The sequence below is a fragment of the Taurulus bubalis genome (assembly GCF_910589615.1).
Source record: "Taurulus bubalis genome assembly, chromosome: 12".
NCBI lineage: Eukaryota > Metazoa > Chordata > Actinopteri > Perciformes > Cottidae > Taurulus > Taurulus bubalis.
In genome coordinates, this window is record NC_136600.1 from 28,057,509 (window position 1) to 28,075,008 (window position 17,500).

Consider the following 17,500-nt stretch of genomic DNA (forward strand, 5'->3'; position numbering starts at 1 on the left):
GTTGATATGTTGTTGTGTTTGTAGAGTTATATGTTGTTGTGTTTGTAGAGTTATATGTTGATATGTTGTTGTGTTTATAGAGTTATATGTTGTTGTGTTTGTAGAGTTACATGTTGTTGTGTTTATAGAGTTATATGTTGATATGTTGTTGTGTTTATAGAGTTATATGTTGCTGTGTTTATAGAGTTATATGTTGTTGTGTTTATAGAGTTATATGTTGTTGTGTTTGTAGAGTTATATGTTGTTGTGTTTGTAGAGTTATATGTTGTTGTGTTTATAGAGTTATATGTTGATATGTTGTTGTGTTTATAGAGTTATATGTTGTTGTGTTTATAGAATTATATGTTGTTGTGTTTATAGAGTTATATGTTGTTGTGTTTATATAGTTATATGTTGTTGTGTTTATAGAGTTATATGTTGATATGTTGTTGTGTTTATAGAGTTATATGTTGTTGTGTTTGTAGAGTTATATGTTGATATGTTGTTGTGTTTATAGAGTTATATGTTGTTGTGTTTATAGAGTTATATGTTGTTGTGTTTATAGAGTTATATGTTGATATGTTGTTGTGTTTATAGAGTTATATGTTGTTGTGTTTATAGAGTTATATGTTGTTGTGTTTATAGAGTTATATGTTGTTGTGTTTGTAGAGTTATATGTTGTTGTGTTTATAGAGTTATATGTTGTTGTGTTTATAGAGTTATATGTTGTTGTGTTTGTAGAGTTATATGTTGTTGTGTTTATAGAGTTATATGTTGATGTGTTTGTAGAGTTATATGTTGATATGTTTATAGAGTTATATGTTGATATGTTGATGTGTTTGTAGAGTTATATGTTGTTGTGTTTGTAGAGTTATATGTTGTTGTGTTTATAGAGTTATATGTTGATATGTTGATGTGTTTGTAGAGTTATATGTTGATATGTTTATAGAGTTATATGTTGATATGTTGTTGTGTTTGTAGAGTTATATGTTGATATGTTGATGTGTTTGTAGAGTTATATGTTGAAATGTTTGTAGAGTTATATGTTGATATGTTGTTGTGTTTATAGAGTTATATGTTGTTGTGTTTGTAGAGTTATATGTTGATATGTTGTTGTGTTTATAGAGTTATATGTTGTTGTGTTTATAGAGTTATATGTTGATATGTTGTTGTGTTTGTAGAGTTATATGTTGATATGTTGTTGTGTTTATAGAGTGATATGTTGTTGTGTTTATAGAGTGATATGTTGTTGTGTTCATAGAGTTATATGTTGATATGTTGTTGTGTTTATAGAGTTATATGTTGTTGTGTTTGTAGAGTTATATGTTGATATGTTGTTGTGTTTATAGAGTTAAATGTTGTTGTGTTTATAGAGTTATATGTTGATATGTTGTTGTGTTTATAGAGTTATATGTTGTTGTGTTTATAGAGTTATATGTTGTTGTGTTTATAGAGTTATATGTTGTTGTGTTTATAGAGTTATATGTTGTTGTCTTTATAGAGTTATATGTTGATATGTTGATGTGTTTGTAGAGTTATATGTTGATATGTTTATAGAGTTATATGTTGATATGTTGATGTGTTTGTAGAGTTATATGTTGTTGTGTTTGTAGAGTTATATGTTGCTGTGTTTGTAGAGTTATATGTTGATATGTTGTTGTGTTTGTAGAGTTATATGTTGTTGTGTTTATAGAGTTATGTTGATATGTTGTTGTGTTTATAGAGTTATATGTTGTTGTGTTTATAGAGTTATATGTTGATATGTTTGTAGAGTTATATGTTGATGTGTTTGTAAAGTTATATGTTGATGTGTTTGTAGAGTTATATGTTGATATGTTGTTGTGTTTGTAGAGTTATATGTTGATATGTTTGTAGAGTTATATGTTGAAATGTTTGTAGAGTTATATGTTGATATGTTGTTGTGTTTATAGACTTATATGTTGATATGTTTATAGAGTTATATGTTGATATGTTGGTAGAGTTATATGTTGATATGTTTGTAGAGTTATATGTTGATATGTTTATAGAGTTATATGTTGATATGTTGATGTGTTTATAGAGTTATATGTTGATATGTTGTTGTGTTTATAGAGTTATATGTTGATATGTTGATATGTTGATGTGTTTGTAGAGTTATGTTGATATGTTGATGTGTTTATAGAGTTATATGTTGATATGTTTGTAGAGTTATATGTTGATATGTTTATAGAGTTATATGTTGATATGGTTATAGAGTTATATGTTGATATGTTGATGTGTTTATAGAGTTATATGTTGATATGTTTGTAGAGTTATATGTTGATATGTTTATAGAGTTATATGTTGATATGTTGATGTGTTTATAGAGTTATATGTTGATATGTTTGTAGAGTTATGTTGATGTGTTTATAGAGTTATATGTTAATATGTTTGTAGAGTTATATGTTGATATGTTGTTGTGTTTATAGAGTTATATGTTGATATGTTGATGTGTTTATAGAGTTATATGTTGATATGTTGATGTGTTTATAGAGTTATATGTTGATATGTTGTTGTGTTTATAGAGTTATATGTTGTTGTGTTTATAGAGTTATATGTTGATATGTTGTTGTGTTTGTAGAGTTATATGTTGTTGTGTTTGTAGAGTTATGTTGATATGTTGTTGTGTTTATAGAGTTATATGTTGTTGTGTTTATAGAGTTATATGTTGATATGTTTGTAGAGTTATATGTTGATGTGTTTGTAAAGTTATATGTTGATGTGTTTGTAGAGTTATATGTTGATATGTTGTTGTGTTTGTAGAGTTATATGTTGATATGTTTGTAGAGTTATATGTTGAAATGTTTGTAGAGTTATATGTTGATATGTTGTTGTGTTTATAGACTTATATGTTGATATGTTTATAGAGTTATATGTTGATATGTTGATGTGTTTGTAGAGTTATATGTTGATATGTTTGTAGAGTTATATGTTGATATGTTTATAGAGTTATATGTTGATATGTTGATGTGTTTATAGAGTTATATGTTGATATGTTGTAGTGTTTATAGAGTTATATGTTGATATGTTGATATGTTGATGTGTTTGTAGAGTTATGTTGATATGTTGATGTGTTTATAGAGTTATATGTTGATATGTTTGTAGAGTTATATGTTGATATGTTTATAGAGTTATATGTTGATATGGTTATAGAGTTATATGTTGATATGTTGTTGTGTTTATAGAGTTATATGTTGATATCTTGATGTGTTTATAGAGTTATATGTTGATATGTTTGTAGAGTTATATGTTGATATGTTTATAGAGTTATATGTTGATATGGTTATAGAGTTATATGTTGATATGTTGTTGTGTTTATAGAGTTATATGTTGATATCTTGATATGTTTATAGAGTTATATGTTGATATGTTTGTAGAGTTATGTTGATGTGTTTATAGAGTTATATGTTAATATGTTTGTAGAGTTATATGTTGATATGTTGTTGTGTTTATAGAGTTATATGTTGATATGTTGATGTGTTTATAGAGTTATATGTTGATATGTTGTTGTGTTTGTAGAGTTATATGTTGATATGTTGTTGTGTTTATAGAGTTATATGTTGTTGTGTTGATAGAGTTATATGTTGATATGTTGTTGTGTTTGTAGAGTTATATGTTGTTGTGTTTGTAGAGTTATATGTTGATATGTTGTTGTGTTTATAGAGTTATATGTTGTTGTGTTTATAGAGTTATATGTTGTTGTGTTTATAGAGTTATATGTTGATATGTTTATAGAGTTATATGTTGATGTGTTTGTAGAGTTATATGTTGATATGTTTGTAGAGTTATATGTTGATATGTTTATAGAGTTATATGTTGTTGTGTTTGTAGAGTTATATGTTGTTGTGTTTATAGAGTTATATGTTGATATGTTGATGTGTTTGTAGAGTTATATGTTGATATGTTTATAGAGTTATATGTTGATGTGTTTGTAGAGTTACATGTTGTTGTTTGTAGAGTTATATGTTGTTGTGTTTATAGAGTTATATGTTGATGTGTTTGTAGAGTTATATGTTGATATGTTTATAGAGTTATATGTTGATATGTTGATGTGTTTGTAGAGTTATATGTTGTTGTGTTTGTAGAGTTATATGTTAATATGTTGATGTGTTTGTAAAGTTATATGTTGATGTGTTTGTAGAGTTATATGTTGATATGTTGTTGTGTTTGTAGAGTTATATGTTGATATGTTGATGTGTTCGTAGAGTTATATGTTGAATTGTTTGTAGAGTTATATGTTGATATGTTGTTGTGTTTATAGAGTTATATGTTGTTGTGTTTATAGAGTTATATGTTGATATGTTTATAGAGTTATATGTTGATGTGTTTGTAGAGTTATATGTTGATATGTTTGTAGAGTTATATGTTGATATGTTTATAGAGTTATATGTTGTTGTGTTTGTAGAGTTATATGTTGTTGTGTTTATAGAGTTATATGTTGATATGTTGATGTGTTTGTAGAGTTATATGTTGATATGTTTATAGAGTTATATGTTGATGTGTTTGTAGAGTTACATGTTGTTGTTTGTAGAGTTATATGTTGTTGTGTTTATAGAGTTATATGTTGATGTGTTTGTAGAGTTATATGTTGATATGTTTATAGAGTTATATGTTGATATGTTGATGTGTTTGTAGAGTTATATGTTGTTGTGTTTGTAGAGTTATATGTTAATATGTTGATGTGTTTGTAAAGTTATATGTTGATGTGTTTGTAGAGTTATATGTTGATATGTTGTTGTGTTTGTAGAGTTATATGTTGATATGTTGATGTGTTCGTAGAGTTATATGTTGAATTGTTTGTAGAGTTATATGTTGATATGTTGTTGTGTTTATAGAGTTATATGTTGTTGTGTTTGTAGAGTTATATGTTGATATGTTGTTGTGTTTATAGAGTTATATGTTGTTGTGTTTATAGTTATATGTTGATATGTTGTTGTGTTTATAGAGTTATATGTTGATATGTTTATAGAGTTATATGTTGATGTGTTTGTAGAGTTATATGTTGATATGTTTGTAGAGTTATATGTTGTTGTGTTTGTAGAGTTATATGTTGTTGTGTTTATAGAGTTATATGTTGATATGTTGATGTGTTTGTAGAGTTATATGTTGATATGTTTATAGAGTTATATGTTGATGTGTTTGTAGAGTTACATGTTGTTGTTTGTAGAGTTATATGTTGTTGTGTTTATAGAGTTATATGTTGATGTGTTTGTAGAGTTATATGTTGATATGTTTATAGAGTTATATGTTGATATGTTGATGTGTTTGTAGAGTTATATGTTGTTGTGTTTGTAGAGTTATATGTTAATATGTTGATGTGTTTGTAAAGTTATATGTTGATGTGTTTGTAGAGTTATATGTTGATATGTTGTTGTGTTTGTAGAGTTATATGTTGATATGTTGATGTGTTCGTAGAGTTATATGTTGAATTGTTTGTAGAGTTATATGTTGATATGTTGTTGTGTTTATAGAGTTATATGTTGTTGTGTTTGTAGAGTTATATGTTGATATGTTGTTGTGTTTATAGAGTTATATGTTGTTGTGTTTATAGAGTTATATGTTGTTGTGTTTATAGTTATATGTTGATATGTTGTTGTGTTTATAGAGTTATATGTTGTTGTGTTTGTAGAGTTATATGTTGATATGTTGATGTGTTTGTAGAGTTATATGCTGATGTGTTTGTAGAGTTATATGTTGATATGTTGTTGTGTTTGTAGAGTTATATGTTGATATGTTTGTAGAGTTATATGTTGATGTGTTTGTAGAGTTATATGTTGATATGTTGTTGTGTTTGTAGAGTTATATGTTGATATGTTTGTAGAGTTATATGTTGAAATGTTTGTAGAGTTATATGTTGTTGTGTTTATAGAGTTATATGTTGATATGTTTATAGAGTTATATGTTGATATGTTGATATGTTTATAGAGTTATATGTTGATATGTTGATGTGTTTATAGTTATATGTTGATATGTTTGTAGAGTTATATGTTGATATGTTTATAGAGTTATATGTTGATATGTTGATGTGTTTGTAGAGTTATATGTTGTTGTGTTTGTAGAGTTATATGTTGATATGTTTATAGAGTTATATGTTGATGTGTTTGTAGAGTTATATGTTGATATGTTTATAGAGTTATATGTTGATATGTTTGTAGAGTTATATGTTGATATGTTTATAGAGTTATATGTTGATATGTTGATGTGTTTGTAGAGTTATATGTTGTTGTGTTTGTAGAGTTATATGTTAATGTGTTTGTAAAGTTATATGTTGATATGTTGATGTGTTTGTAGAGTTATATGTTGATGTGTTTATAGAGTTATATGTTGATATGTTGATGTGTTTATAGAGTTATGTTGATAAGTTTATAGTTATGTTGATATGTTTGTAGAGTTATATGTTGATATCATTATAGAATTATATGTTGATATGTTGATGTGTTTATAGAGTTATATGTTGATGTGTTTATAGAGTTATATGTTGATATGTTTATAGAGTTATATGTTGATATGTTTGTAGAGTTATATATTGATATGTTTATAGAGTTATATGTTGATATGTTTATAGAGTTATATGTTGATATGTTTGTAGAGTTATATATTGATATGTTTATAGAGTTATATGTTGATGTGTTTGTAGAGTTATATGTTGATGTGTTTGTAGAGTTATATGTTGATATGTTGATGTGTTTGTAGAGTTATATGTTGATATGTTGTTGTGTTTGTAGAGTGTGGAGAGAAGTGTGGGACTAAAGACAAAATACATTGTTTTTTTGTCGCTCTCTCACTGTTGTTTCTCCACAAGCGCTGAACATTCCGTGCCATACACACCCATTGTAAACTCTGAAATGGTCCCAAAATGTTCCTAAACTTAAACAATAATTACTGGAAAACTGTGCTAGCTATAAAATTGGACAAATACACTGCAGACTTTTGGTAACGTTTTAAAATTTTAAATAATTTCTCTACGTTAAAGTATGGCGAGTCACTGTGGGCACAAAGATGAGTGTTTTTTATTCTCTTCACGCCGAAACCCCATTCAAGTGAATAGGACAATTTCTCGCCGTTTTTCAGAGAAAATGGCCGGTCGAATCTCTTAGAAAAGTCATAGCACACGATTCCCGATCAGGCCGCACGTTTTGATGTATTTTGACGCATGTGCGGGCAACGCTGTGGGAGGAGATACGCGCCAAAGTTTTTGTGGGACTATGATTATCATTATGATTATTATTATTAAGCCCGCAGGAGAACATGAAGTGCGCTTGCTGCAGGGGTCTATGACCCCTTGCAGCTGAAGCCACACTTAATAACTACATTCCCCTGGGTCCTAAATCCCCCCTGTTTAGCTTCCTAACACAACCTATGTACCAACGTACAAACAACTGCTGGCCAGTTGCGAGCGAGTGGTGAATAACGACGGCGGCGGTCCTTTTCGGCATCAATAAATGAATGTGTTTATTCGGAAAAAAATACCGTGATACACTGTGAAACCGCCAGAATCTTACAAAATACCGTGATATGAATTTTTGGCCATACCGCCCAGCCCTAAGATCATACGTGTGCAGTGTGCCACACCGAATTATCTGCGCTGAACGGGTCTTCACTCTTTTGCACCCGTCGTCTTTTTGTTTTTTTTATATGATGAAACGTTTCAGTCACCTTTGACATCTTAGCCTGGAATACCTAGTAAAATAAATTCAAAGTCTGGGATCATCCTTCATAATAAAAGGCAGATTAAGTATTCAAAGATGCTTCTATTGTGACCTGACATGACATTTCATTTAGCTGACGATGTTATCCTTCCTTACCTGAGTGGCAGAGGAGAGGACACCGGCTGGCAGAGGAGCAGGTTGTCATACGGAGAGAGCTGGAAGAGAAAGTCACGGTTATCACACCAACTCATTCATAAACTCTCATTCCATCACTTATGAGAAGATTTTACTCACCGACTTTAACCCTGGAAGGTGAATATGAATTAAACACATGAGTGAACCACGAGCTGTCAGAAGTTTAAAACAAATACACCTGGACTGTGTAGACCAGGTCTGACAGGTGATACACCTAGACTGTGTAGACCAGGTCTGACAGGTGATACACCTGGACTGTGTAGACCGGGTCTGACAGGTGATACACCTGGATTGTGTAGAAAAAACTGTGGAATTGAGACTTTGAGTGAAATCTAATGTGTTGTTTTGCTGGTCCAGTTAAAGTTGGTGAGTAAGATGTTGTTGTAACTGCATGAATGAACAAAAACGAAATCTTTCTCTATAAGTTGAGGAATGTTTGGCTCAAGCGTGACATTTATCATAATAAAGATAGACACAAAACCACTCATTGTCGCCCACATCGTGATACTATGATCCATCTGCATGCAGCTGAGAGAAATCACACTTCAACCCAAAAAATCATCAGGGAATTATTTTTGTGGTGAAGAAATTATGTGAAGAAATGTTGGCCACTAATGAGAACCAATATATAAACGGACTTCTGATTGGACACAATTACCATGTTGAGGTTGTGATCACATGACCGCATACATCCTGTTGGAGAAGGAGGTGAGGGATGAACATCAGACCAAAACGTCTGTGCTGCTTTTCATGAAAAACATTTGTCTTTTGAACGAATAGGCAGAAAACAAGGATTGGTTTGAGTCTGTACCTGAACACGGAAGGTTTTAATCTGTGCCTGAAGGTTTGAGTCTGTGCCTGAAGGTTTGAGTCTGTGCCTGAATGAGGAAGGTTTTAGTCTGTACCTGGTACCTGAAGGTTTGAGTCTGTACCTGAATGAGGAAGGCATGCTGAATGTTTTAATCTGTGTCTGAATGAGGAAGGTATGCTGAAGGTTTTAGTCTGTGCCTGAACGAGAAAGGTATGCTGAAGGTTTTAGTCTGTACCTGAAGGTTTTAGTCTGTACCTGGTACCTGAAGGTTTTAGTCTGTACCTGGTACCTGAAGGTTTGAGTCTGTACCTGAACAAGGAAGGCATGCTGAAAGTTTTAGTCTGTGCCTGAATGAGGAAGGTATGCTGAAGGTTTTAGTCTGTGCCTGAATGAGATAGGTATGCTGAAGGTTTTAGTCTGTCCTTGAAGGTTTTAGTCTGTACCTGAACGAGAAAGGTATGCTGAAGGTATTAGTCTGTACCTGAAGGTTTTAGTCTGTACCTGAATGAGGAAGGTTTTGGTCTGTACCTGGTACCCGAAGGTTTTAGTCTGTACCTGGTACCCGAAGGTTTTAGTCTGTACCTGAAGGTTTTAGTCTGTACCTGGTACCTGAAGGTTTTAGTCTGTACCTGGTTCCCGAAGGTTTTAGTCTGTACCTGGTACCCGAAGGTTTTAGTCTGTACCTGGTACCCGAAGGTTTTAGTCTGTACCTGGTACCCGAAGGTTTTAGTCTGTACCTGAAGGTTTTAGTCTGTACCTGCGAGGTTTGAGTCTGTACCTGAACAAGGAAGGTATGCTGAAAGTTTTAGTCAGTGCCTGAAGGTTTTAGTCAGTGCCTGAAGGTTTGAGTCTGTGCCTGAAGGTTTGAGTCTGTGCCTGAAGGTTTGAGTCTGTGCCTGAATGAGGAAGGTATGTTGAAGGTTTTAGTCAGTACCTGAAGGTTTGAGTCTGTGCCTGAAGGTTTGAGTCTGTGCCTGGATGAGGAAGGTATGTTGAAGGTTTGAGTCTGTACCTGAAGGTTTGAGTCTGTGCCTGAAGGTTTGAGTCTGTGCCTGAATGAGGAAGGTATGTTGAAGGTTTGAGTCTGTACCTGAACGAGGAAGGTGTGAAGGTTTTAGTCTGTACCTTAATGAGGACGGTTTTAGTCTGTACCTGAATGTTTTAGTCTGTACCTGAATGAGGAAGGTTTTAGTCTGTACCTGGTACCTGAAGGTTTGAGTTTGTACCTGAACAAGGAAGGCATGCTGAATGTTTTAATCTATGTCTGAATGAGGAAGGTATGCTGAAGGTTTTAGTCTGTACCTGAAGGTTTTAGTCTGTGCCTGAAGGTTTTAGTCTGTGCCTGAAGGTTTTAGTCTGTGCCTGAATGAGGAAGGTATGCTGAAGGTTTTAGTCTGTACCTGAAGGTTTTAGTCTGTGCCTGAAGGTTTTAGTCTGTACCTGAACGAGAAAGGTATGCTGAAAGTTTTAGTCTGTACCTGAAGGTTTTAGTCTGTACCTGGTACCTGAAGGTTTGAGTCTGTAGCTGGTACCTGAAGGTTTGAGTCTGTACCTGAATGAGGAAGGTATGCTGAAGGTTTTAGTCTGTGCCTGAATGAGGAAGGTATGCTGAAGGTTTTAGTCTGTCCTTGAAGGTTTTAGTCTGTGCCTGAAGGTTTTAGTCTGTACCTGAACGAGATAGGCATGCTGAAAGTTTTAGTCTGTGCCTGAATGAGGAAGGTATGCTGAAGGTTTTAGTCTGTGCCTGAATGAGGAAGGTATGCTGAAGGTTTTAGTCTGTCCTTGAAGGTTTTAGTCTGTACCTGAAGGTTTTAGTCTGTACCTGAAGGTTTTAGTCTGTACCTGAATGAGGAAGGTTTTGGTCTGTACCTTGTACCCGAAGGTTTTAGTCTGTACCTGGTACCCGAAGGTTTTAGTCTGTACCTGGTACCCGAAGGTTTTAGTCTGTACCTGAAGGTTTTGGTCTGTACCTGGTACCCGAAGGTTTTAGTCTGTACCTGAAGGTTTTAGTCTGTAGCTGAAGGTTTTAGTCTGTACCTGAATGTTTTAGTCTGTACCTGAAGGTTTTAGTCTGTACCTGAAGGTTTTAGTCTGTACCTGGTACCCGAAAGGTTTTAGTCTGTACCTGAATGTTTTAGTCTGTACCCGAAAGGTTTTAGTCTGTACCTGAAGGTTTTGGTCTGTACCTGGTACCTGAAGGTTTTAGTCTGTACCTGAAGGTTTTGGTCTGTACCTGGTACCTGAAGGTTTTAGTCTGTACCTGAAGGTTTTGGTCTGTACCTGAACGAGGATTCGCGGCCTCTGGGGAGAAGGAAACGGGACGTTGTGCATGAAGCTGGAGATGTGTCTGCAGAGAGAAAGAAAATCAAGAAAACACATTGATCATTAAAATCGATTAGCTACCTTACTTCTGTCTCACAAGTAAAAATATCATGTAAACTTACAAAGAAATGTGATCAATATTTCATCACTAGTTTCATTAAAAGTTTATTTTTATCAAGGTGGGAAAAGCTCTGAATGTCCTATGACGCCATCTGGAGACTGAACGAAATATAATTAAAACGTCTCATTAGAGCGAGTTCAAGATGTGTGACGAGATATACGTTACATATGTTGTTGAGTTGTGTATGTACTTGCATCCCAAATGTTTCCAACAATATTTAGAATATTTCCACCTTGACGTCAGAGGTACCTGAAGGCTTAATGTATGCTCTCTTCGAGACATCATTAATGAACAGTTTTACTTTCACTTTATTCCCAATCTTCAGGTGTACATCGCTTTGCTCCAGCAGTGGTACTCTTGTGTTTCTACTGTATAACAAGTACCTCTACAACCACACAAATCACCCAAACTACAAACGCTCATTCATATTCAGTGGTTTTAATCAGCTGGTCTGTTTGTTTTGGAGAAGAGGATACACAATAAACCTCCATGATCCACCTCACCAAACTAACAAGGCAGCAGATCTGATTCAGTCTAGAAAGATAAACGCGAGCACTGACTTCTCCAGCGGCAGGACGTGGGGCCCGGAGACGGAGTATCTGTAGACGAAGGTGAGGAACTTCTGGAAGACGGTGAAGAAGGGCCATTGGGAGAGGACGCAGATGCTCTTCTTCACCTGCAGGCTGCGGTTGGTGATGGGCCGCCGGTCCACCACGCTGAGGAGGCCGAGCCTCACGCTCTGCCGCTCCGACAGCAGCTCCCTGGAGAAGGACTCGTAGAACTGGATGGCCGCTCCGTACACCTGCAGCAGAGCACAGGGAGGAAACCTCCATCTTTGTTCTGTGCTGCTGGTCGTTGAACCCGCTAAGGACTGACAGCATTTCATAGGCTAAGATCAGGGGTCACACACATTCTGACCAGTGGGTTTCATGACTTTTCCATGACTTTAAACCAAATGTCCATGACAAACATTTAGTGAAATCTGGGTGTAAACAGTAAAAAGTGAGTAAATGTAGTATTTAAACTAACAGTGAGAACACAAAGCATACAGTAAACCTTAAATGACTCAAATGAATGAGACAATAGTTTGATTAAAAGAATAAACATGTATATAGATGCCTGTATGTATGCCTGCTTATATTTTGAGTCTTTCTTTTAAAAGCATATTAACTATTTCAAACTCAGCGTAAATGAACGACATGAACACATGAATATAACACATTTACATGACTTTCACTAAACTTTTGGGATTTTTTTTTTTTTTTCCAAGGACTTTTCCAGGCTTGGAAATAACCATTTTAAACTCCATGACTGTTCCAGGTTCTCCATGACGTAGGAACCCTGTAATGTAATCAGTCCAACAGTCGACAGTATGCATGCACCATTAACGCACATCCACTGAGTCGCTGTGCTTTCTCTCCTCTCAGGTTTACTAGAGCTGCTTTCATAGCATCAATACACCATCATATCCTCAGCTGCTGTGAATATGAGCCGTCATCAACTATTACTACGACTCTGCTGTTACTCCTCATAGGAATCATTCTGTCCATCCTGAGACGGCTCTGAGGGATTTATCTGTTTGCTGTTCTGATGTGAGGGTTAAAGGTCAGATGACAGACTGTAAAGCCCTCTGAGGAGAGTTTCTACAACTAAAGTGAGTGCTGTTCTCCAACCTTGTCCCCGGAGGCGGAGGTGAGGACGAAGGTGGAGAAGACGGGCAGCTGGTACTTGGTGTTCAGAGGCCAGCTCTCCACGGTGACGCCCATCGGCAGACAGAAGACCGGCACCGACTCCGGCAGAGGAAAGGTCTCCAGGTCCTCATCCGGGTAGCGGCTGATCAGACCTGCACACAGCGGCTAGTCTGTTTACCCTCCGAGTTAAGAATATATACATCATACCAAACATGAAGGAGGAGCAGCAGATACTCACTGGCCTCGTACAGCAGAGCGTTGGCTTTGGCCACCGCTCTCTTGAAGCACAGGTACAGAGCCGGACCCCACTGGAGACACAACACAGAGAACCTTTCATCTCCTCCACATTCAGATGGAAAAGGAACCAGCTAATTTACATCTGCAAGTATTTTACATTTATTCATTTCATTTGAATCTCAGAAAAACTTTCATTGTGAAACATCTGCAGGAAGCGCTTCACCAGAAGGAGGCGCTGGTTCCGCTCACCATGCCGGTGTTGAGGTTCTTGTCCACCCTGCAGAAGGTGTGCGGGGCCACCTCCCCCTTGCCGGGTATCAGCAGTCCGATGTCCGTGACGCCCAGCGTGTGGAGGCCCTGCGAGTCCAGCGCCCGCCGGTACGTCAGAAACACCCGGTGAGCCGCCGGGCCGCCGGAGCTCAGGCTGGCGGAGCGGCTGTAGGGCGTCGTCTCAATGACGTACCAGCTCTGCTTCAGCTGGTCCTTCCCCTCATACAGGACCCTGTGGGACACGCGGGTCAGGCTGTGAACCTCATACAGGACCCTAGTCAGGCTGTGAACCTCATACAGGACTCTAGTCAGGCTGTGAACCTCATACAGGACTCTAGTCAGGCTGTGGACCTCATACAGGACCCTGTGGGACTTTAGTCAGGCTATGGACCTCATACAGGACCCTGTGGGACTCTAGTCAGGCTGTGGACCTCATACAGGACCCTAGTCAGGCTGTGGACCTCATACAGGACCCTGTGGGACTTTAGTCAGGCTATGGACCTCATACAGGACCCTGTGGGACTCTAGTCAGGCTGTGGACCTCATACAGGACCCTAGTCAGGCTGTGGACCTCATACAGGACCCTAGTCAGGCTGTGGACCTCATACAGGATCCTGTGGGACTCTAGTCAGGCTGTGGACCTCATACAGGACCCTAGTCAGGCTGTGGACCTCATACAGGACCCTAGTCAGGCTGTGGACCTCATACAGGACCCTAGTCAGGCTGTGGACCTCATACAGGACCCTGTGGGACTTTAGTCAGGCTATGGACCTCATACAGGACTCTAGTCAGGCTGTGAACCTCATACAGGACTCTAGTCAGGCTGTGGACCTCATACAGGACCCTGTGGGACTCTAGTCAGGCTGTGGACCTCATACAGGACCCTGTGGGACCCTAGTCAGGCTGTGGACCTCATACAGGACCCTGTGGGACTTTAATCAGGCTATGGACCTCATACAGGACCCTGTGGGACTCTAGTCAGGCTGTGGACCTCATACAGGACCCTAGTCAGGCTGTGGACCTCATACAGGACCCTAGTCAGGCTGTGGACCTCATACAGGACCCTAGTCAGGCTGTGGACCTCATACAGGATCCTGTGGGACTCTAGTCAGGCTGTGGACCTCATACAGGACCCTAGTCAGGCTGTGGACCTCATACAGGACTCTAGTCAGGCTGTGAACCTCATACAGGACTCTAGTCAGGCTGTGGACCTCATACAGGACCCTGTGGGACTTTAGTCAGGCTATGGACCTCATACAGGACCCTGTGGGACTCTAGTCAGGCTGTGGACCTCATACAGGACCCTAGTCAGGCTGTGGACCTCATACAGGACCCTAGTCAGGCTGTGGACCTCATACAGGATCCTGTGGGACTCTAGTCAGGCTGTGGACCTCATACAGGACCCTAGTCAGGCTGTGGACCTCATACAGGACCCTAGTCAGGCTGTGGACCTCATACAGGACCCTAGTCAGGCTGTGGACCTCATACAGGACCCTGTGGGACTTTAGTCAGGCTATGGACCTCATACAGGACTCTAGTCAGGCTGTGAACCTCATACAGGACTCTAGTCAGGCTGTGGACCTCATACAGGACCCTGTGGGACTCTAGTCAGGCTGTGGACCTCATACAGGACCCTGTGGGACCCTAGTCAGGCTGTGGACCTCATACAGGACCCTGTGGGACTTTAATCAGGCTATGGACCTCATACAGGACCCTGTGGGACTCTAGTCAGGCTGTGGACCTCATACAGGACCCTAGTCAGGCTGTGGACCTCATACAGGACCCTAGTCAGGCTGTGGACCTCATACAGGACCCTAGTCAGGCTGTGGACCTCATACAGGACCCTAGTCAGGCTGTGGACCTCATACAGGACCCTAGTCAGGCTGTGGACCTCATACAGGACCCTGTGGGACTCTAGTCAGGCTGTGGACCTCATACAGGACCCTAGTCAGGCTGTGGACCTCATACAGGACCCTAGTCAGGCTGTGGACCTCATACAGGACCCTAGTCAGGCTGTGGACCTCATACAGGATCCTGTGGGACTCTAGTCAGGCTGTGGACCTCATACAGGACCCTAGTCAGGCTGTGGACCTCATACAGGACCCTAGTCAGGCTGTGGACCTCATACAGGACCCTAGTCAGGCTGTGGACCTCATACAGGACCCTAGTCAGGCTGTGGACCTCATACAGGACCCTGTGGGACTTTAGTCAGGCTATGGACCTCATACAGGACCCTGTGGGACTCTAGTCAGGCTGTGGACCTCATACAGGACCCTGTGGGACTCTAGTCAGGCTGTGGACCTCATACAGGACCCTAGTCAGGCTGTGGACCTCATACAGGACCCTAGTCAGGCTGTGGACCTCCCTACCCAGTTTACATGGGTAATTTAAATGAATATTACACTAATATATTCATACAGAATATTATTATTATATAATATATAATAACATTTAAAGATGTAACCTGACTCAGTAACTAAAGAGCTGAACACAACAGTTACATCATCTCCCTGTTATATCACTTTAATAAGCAGAACCAGACAAACCCGGTAGACCTGATCAGACTGGCTTTACTTAAGGGTCCATCCTCTCAGGTCCATGCATGTTGAACCATCAGACCCACAGTAGTTCTCCAGAGAGGAGCTGGTCTCGCCCCCCACCCTGATGAAGGAGTCTCACCCGAGGTCCAGGATGGGCGGCTTGTCCCGGCCCCGGCGGTAGCACAGGTACAGGTGCGGGTTGTTGATAAGGCCGGCGCTCAGCTCGGCCGAGTGTCCGCCCAGCGTCCGCTCGATGCAGGTGAAGCCCTCCGGCACCTCCTCGCCGAGGCCCCGGGCGATCACCGCCAGGTCCGTCACCGACTCCACCGCTCTGGACGAGGACGAGGGCGAGCAGCACGAGGACGAGGTCTTGGGATCCTCGTCCAGGGGCTTCCAGGCCCCCGCAGGGTCCAGACCTGCGACCACGAAGTAGTCCACCAGCTGGGGACATTTCTCCTCCGCCATGCCGCCTGCAGAGAGGTCACGTGTTACCCTGCAGCCATGCATTATGCAAGTACTAGTGTATGTGTGTGTGTGTGTGTGTGTGTGTGTGTGTGTATGCGTGCATGTGTGTATATGTCTGTTGGTCTGCATGAGATGATGAAGCTCTTATGTAACTGTTAATGTCCCTCTTCATCCTTTACCCGCCAGTCACCCGCCAGTCACCCACCAGTCACCCACCAGTCACCCGCCTGTCAGCTGCCTGTCACCTGGCTGTCACCTGGCTGTCACCCACCAGTCACCTGCCTGTCACCCGCCAGTCACCTGCCTGTCACCCACCAGTCACCTGCCTGTCACCCGCCAGTCACCCGCCAGTCACCTGCCTGTCACCCAACAGTCACCTGCCTGTCACCCGCCAGTCACCTGCCTGTCACCCACCAGTCACCTGCCAGTCACCCGCCAGTCACCCGCCAGTCACCTGCCTGTCACCCACCAGTCACCTGCCTGTCACCCGCCAGTCACCCGCCAGTCACCCGCCAGTCACCCGCCAGTCACCTGCCTGTCACCCACCAGTCACCTGCCTGTCACCCGCCAGTCACCTGCCTGTCACCTGCCTGTCACCCACCAGTCACCCGCCAGTCACCTGCCAGTCACCTGTCTCCACCTGTCTCTAGGAAATGTCTGCTGCCACCAAAGCAGGTCAGCTCATATTTCACACAAAGCGTGTTGTAGACCAAAATATAATTTTTTTTATTTCATCACAATCACTTCCCTTTTTAAAAAAGGACCATGTGCAACAATGGAACATGCACGCGCGCGCACACACAAACACACACACACACACACACACACACACACACACACACACACACACACACACACACACAGTATAGAAACAGGAAGTGAGCAGTGTTATTAATAAGAACAGCTGCTGAAACCTGCAGCACTCCTTCACCCTCAGCTGGTTTCCCTAAAACACAGAAGCTAGCAGCTCTTAGCCTCAGTCCTGTTTCTAGAAGCTAGCAGCTCTTAGCCTCAGTCCTGTTTCTAGAAGCTAGCAGCTCTTATCCTCCTTCTAGAAGCTAGCAGCTCTTAGCCTCCTTCTAGAAGCTAGCAGCTCTTAGCCTCAGTCCTGTTTCTAGAAGCTAGCAGCTCTTATCCTCCTTCTGGAAGCTAGCAGCTCTCAGCCTCAGTCCTGTTTCTAGAAGCTAGCAGCTCTCAGCCTC

The 17,500-nt window shown here is 39.6% G+C and overlaps 1 protein-coding gene across 2 annotated transcripts in view; it reads right to left on the reverse strand.

Moving 5' to 3' along the window:
- Positions 1-16,298, reverse strand: part of dennd4b (DENN/MADD domain containing 4B) — a gene marked incomplete at its 5' end in the record, with an annotated part of 49,058 nt that extends 32,760 nt beyond the window's left edge. For both annotated transcript variants that reach the window (XM_079226887.1, XM_079226886.1), the window contains 7 exons: positions 7,803-7,861; positions 10,933-10,999; positions 11,656-11,897; positions 12,769-12,938; positions 13,025-13,094; positions 13,273-13,525; positions 15,973-16,298. In XM_079226887.1, coding sequence (XP_079083013.1) covers positions 7,803-7,861; positions 10,933-10,999; positions 11,656-11,897; positions 12,769-12,938; positions 13,025-13,094; positions 13,273-13,525; positions 15,973-16,298 — 1,187 coding nt within the window. The remainder of the gene's footprint in view (positions 1-7,802; positions 7,862-10,932; positions 11,000-11,655; positions 11,898-12,768; positions 12,939-13,024; positions 13,095-13,272; positions 13,526-15,972) is intronic.
- Between the last annotated feature and the right edge of the window lie 1,202 nt (positions 16,299-17,500).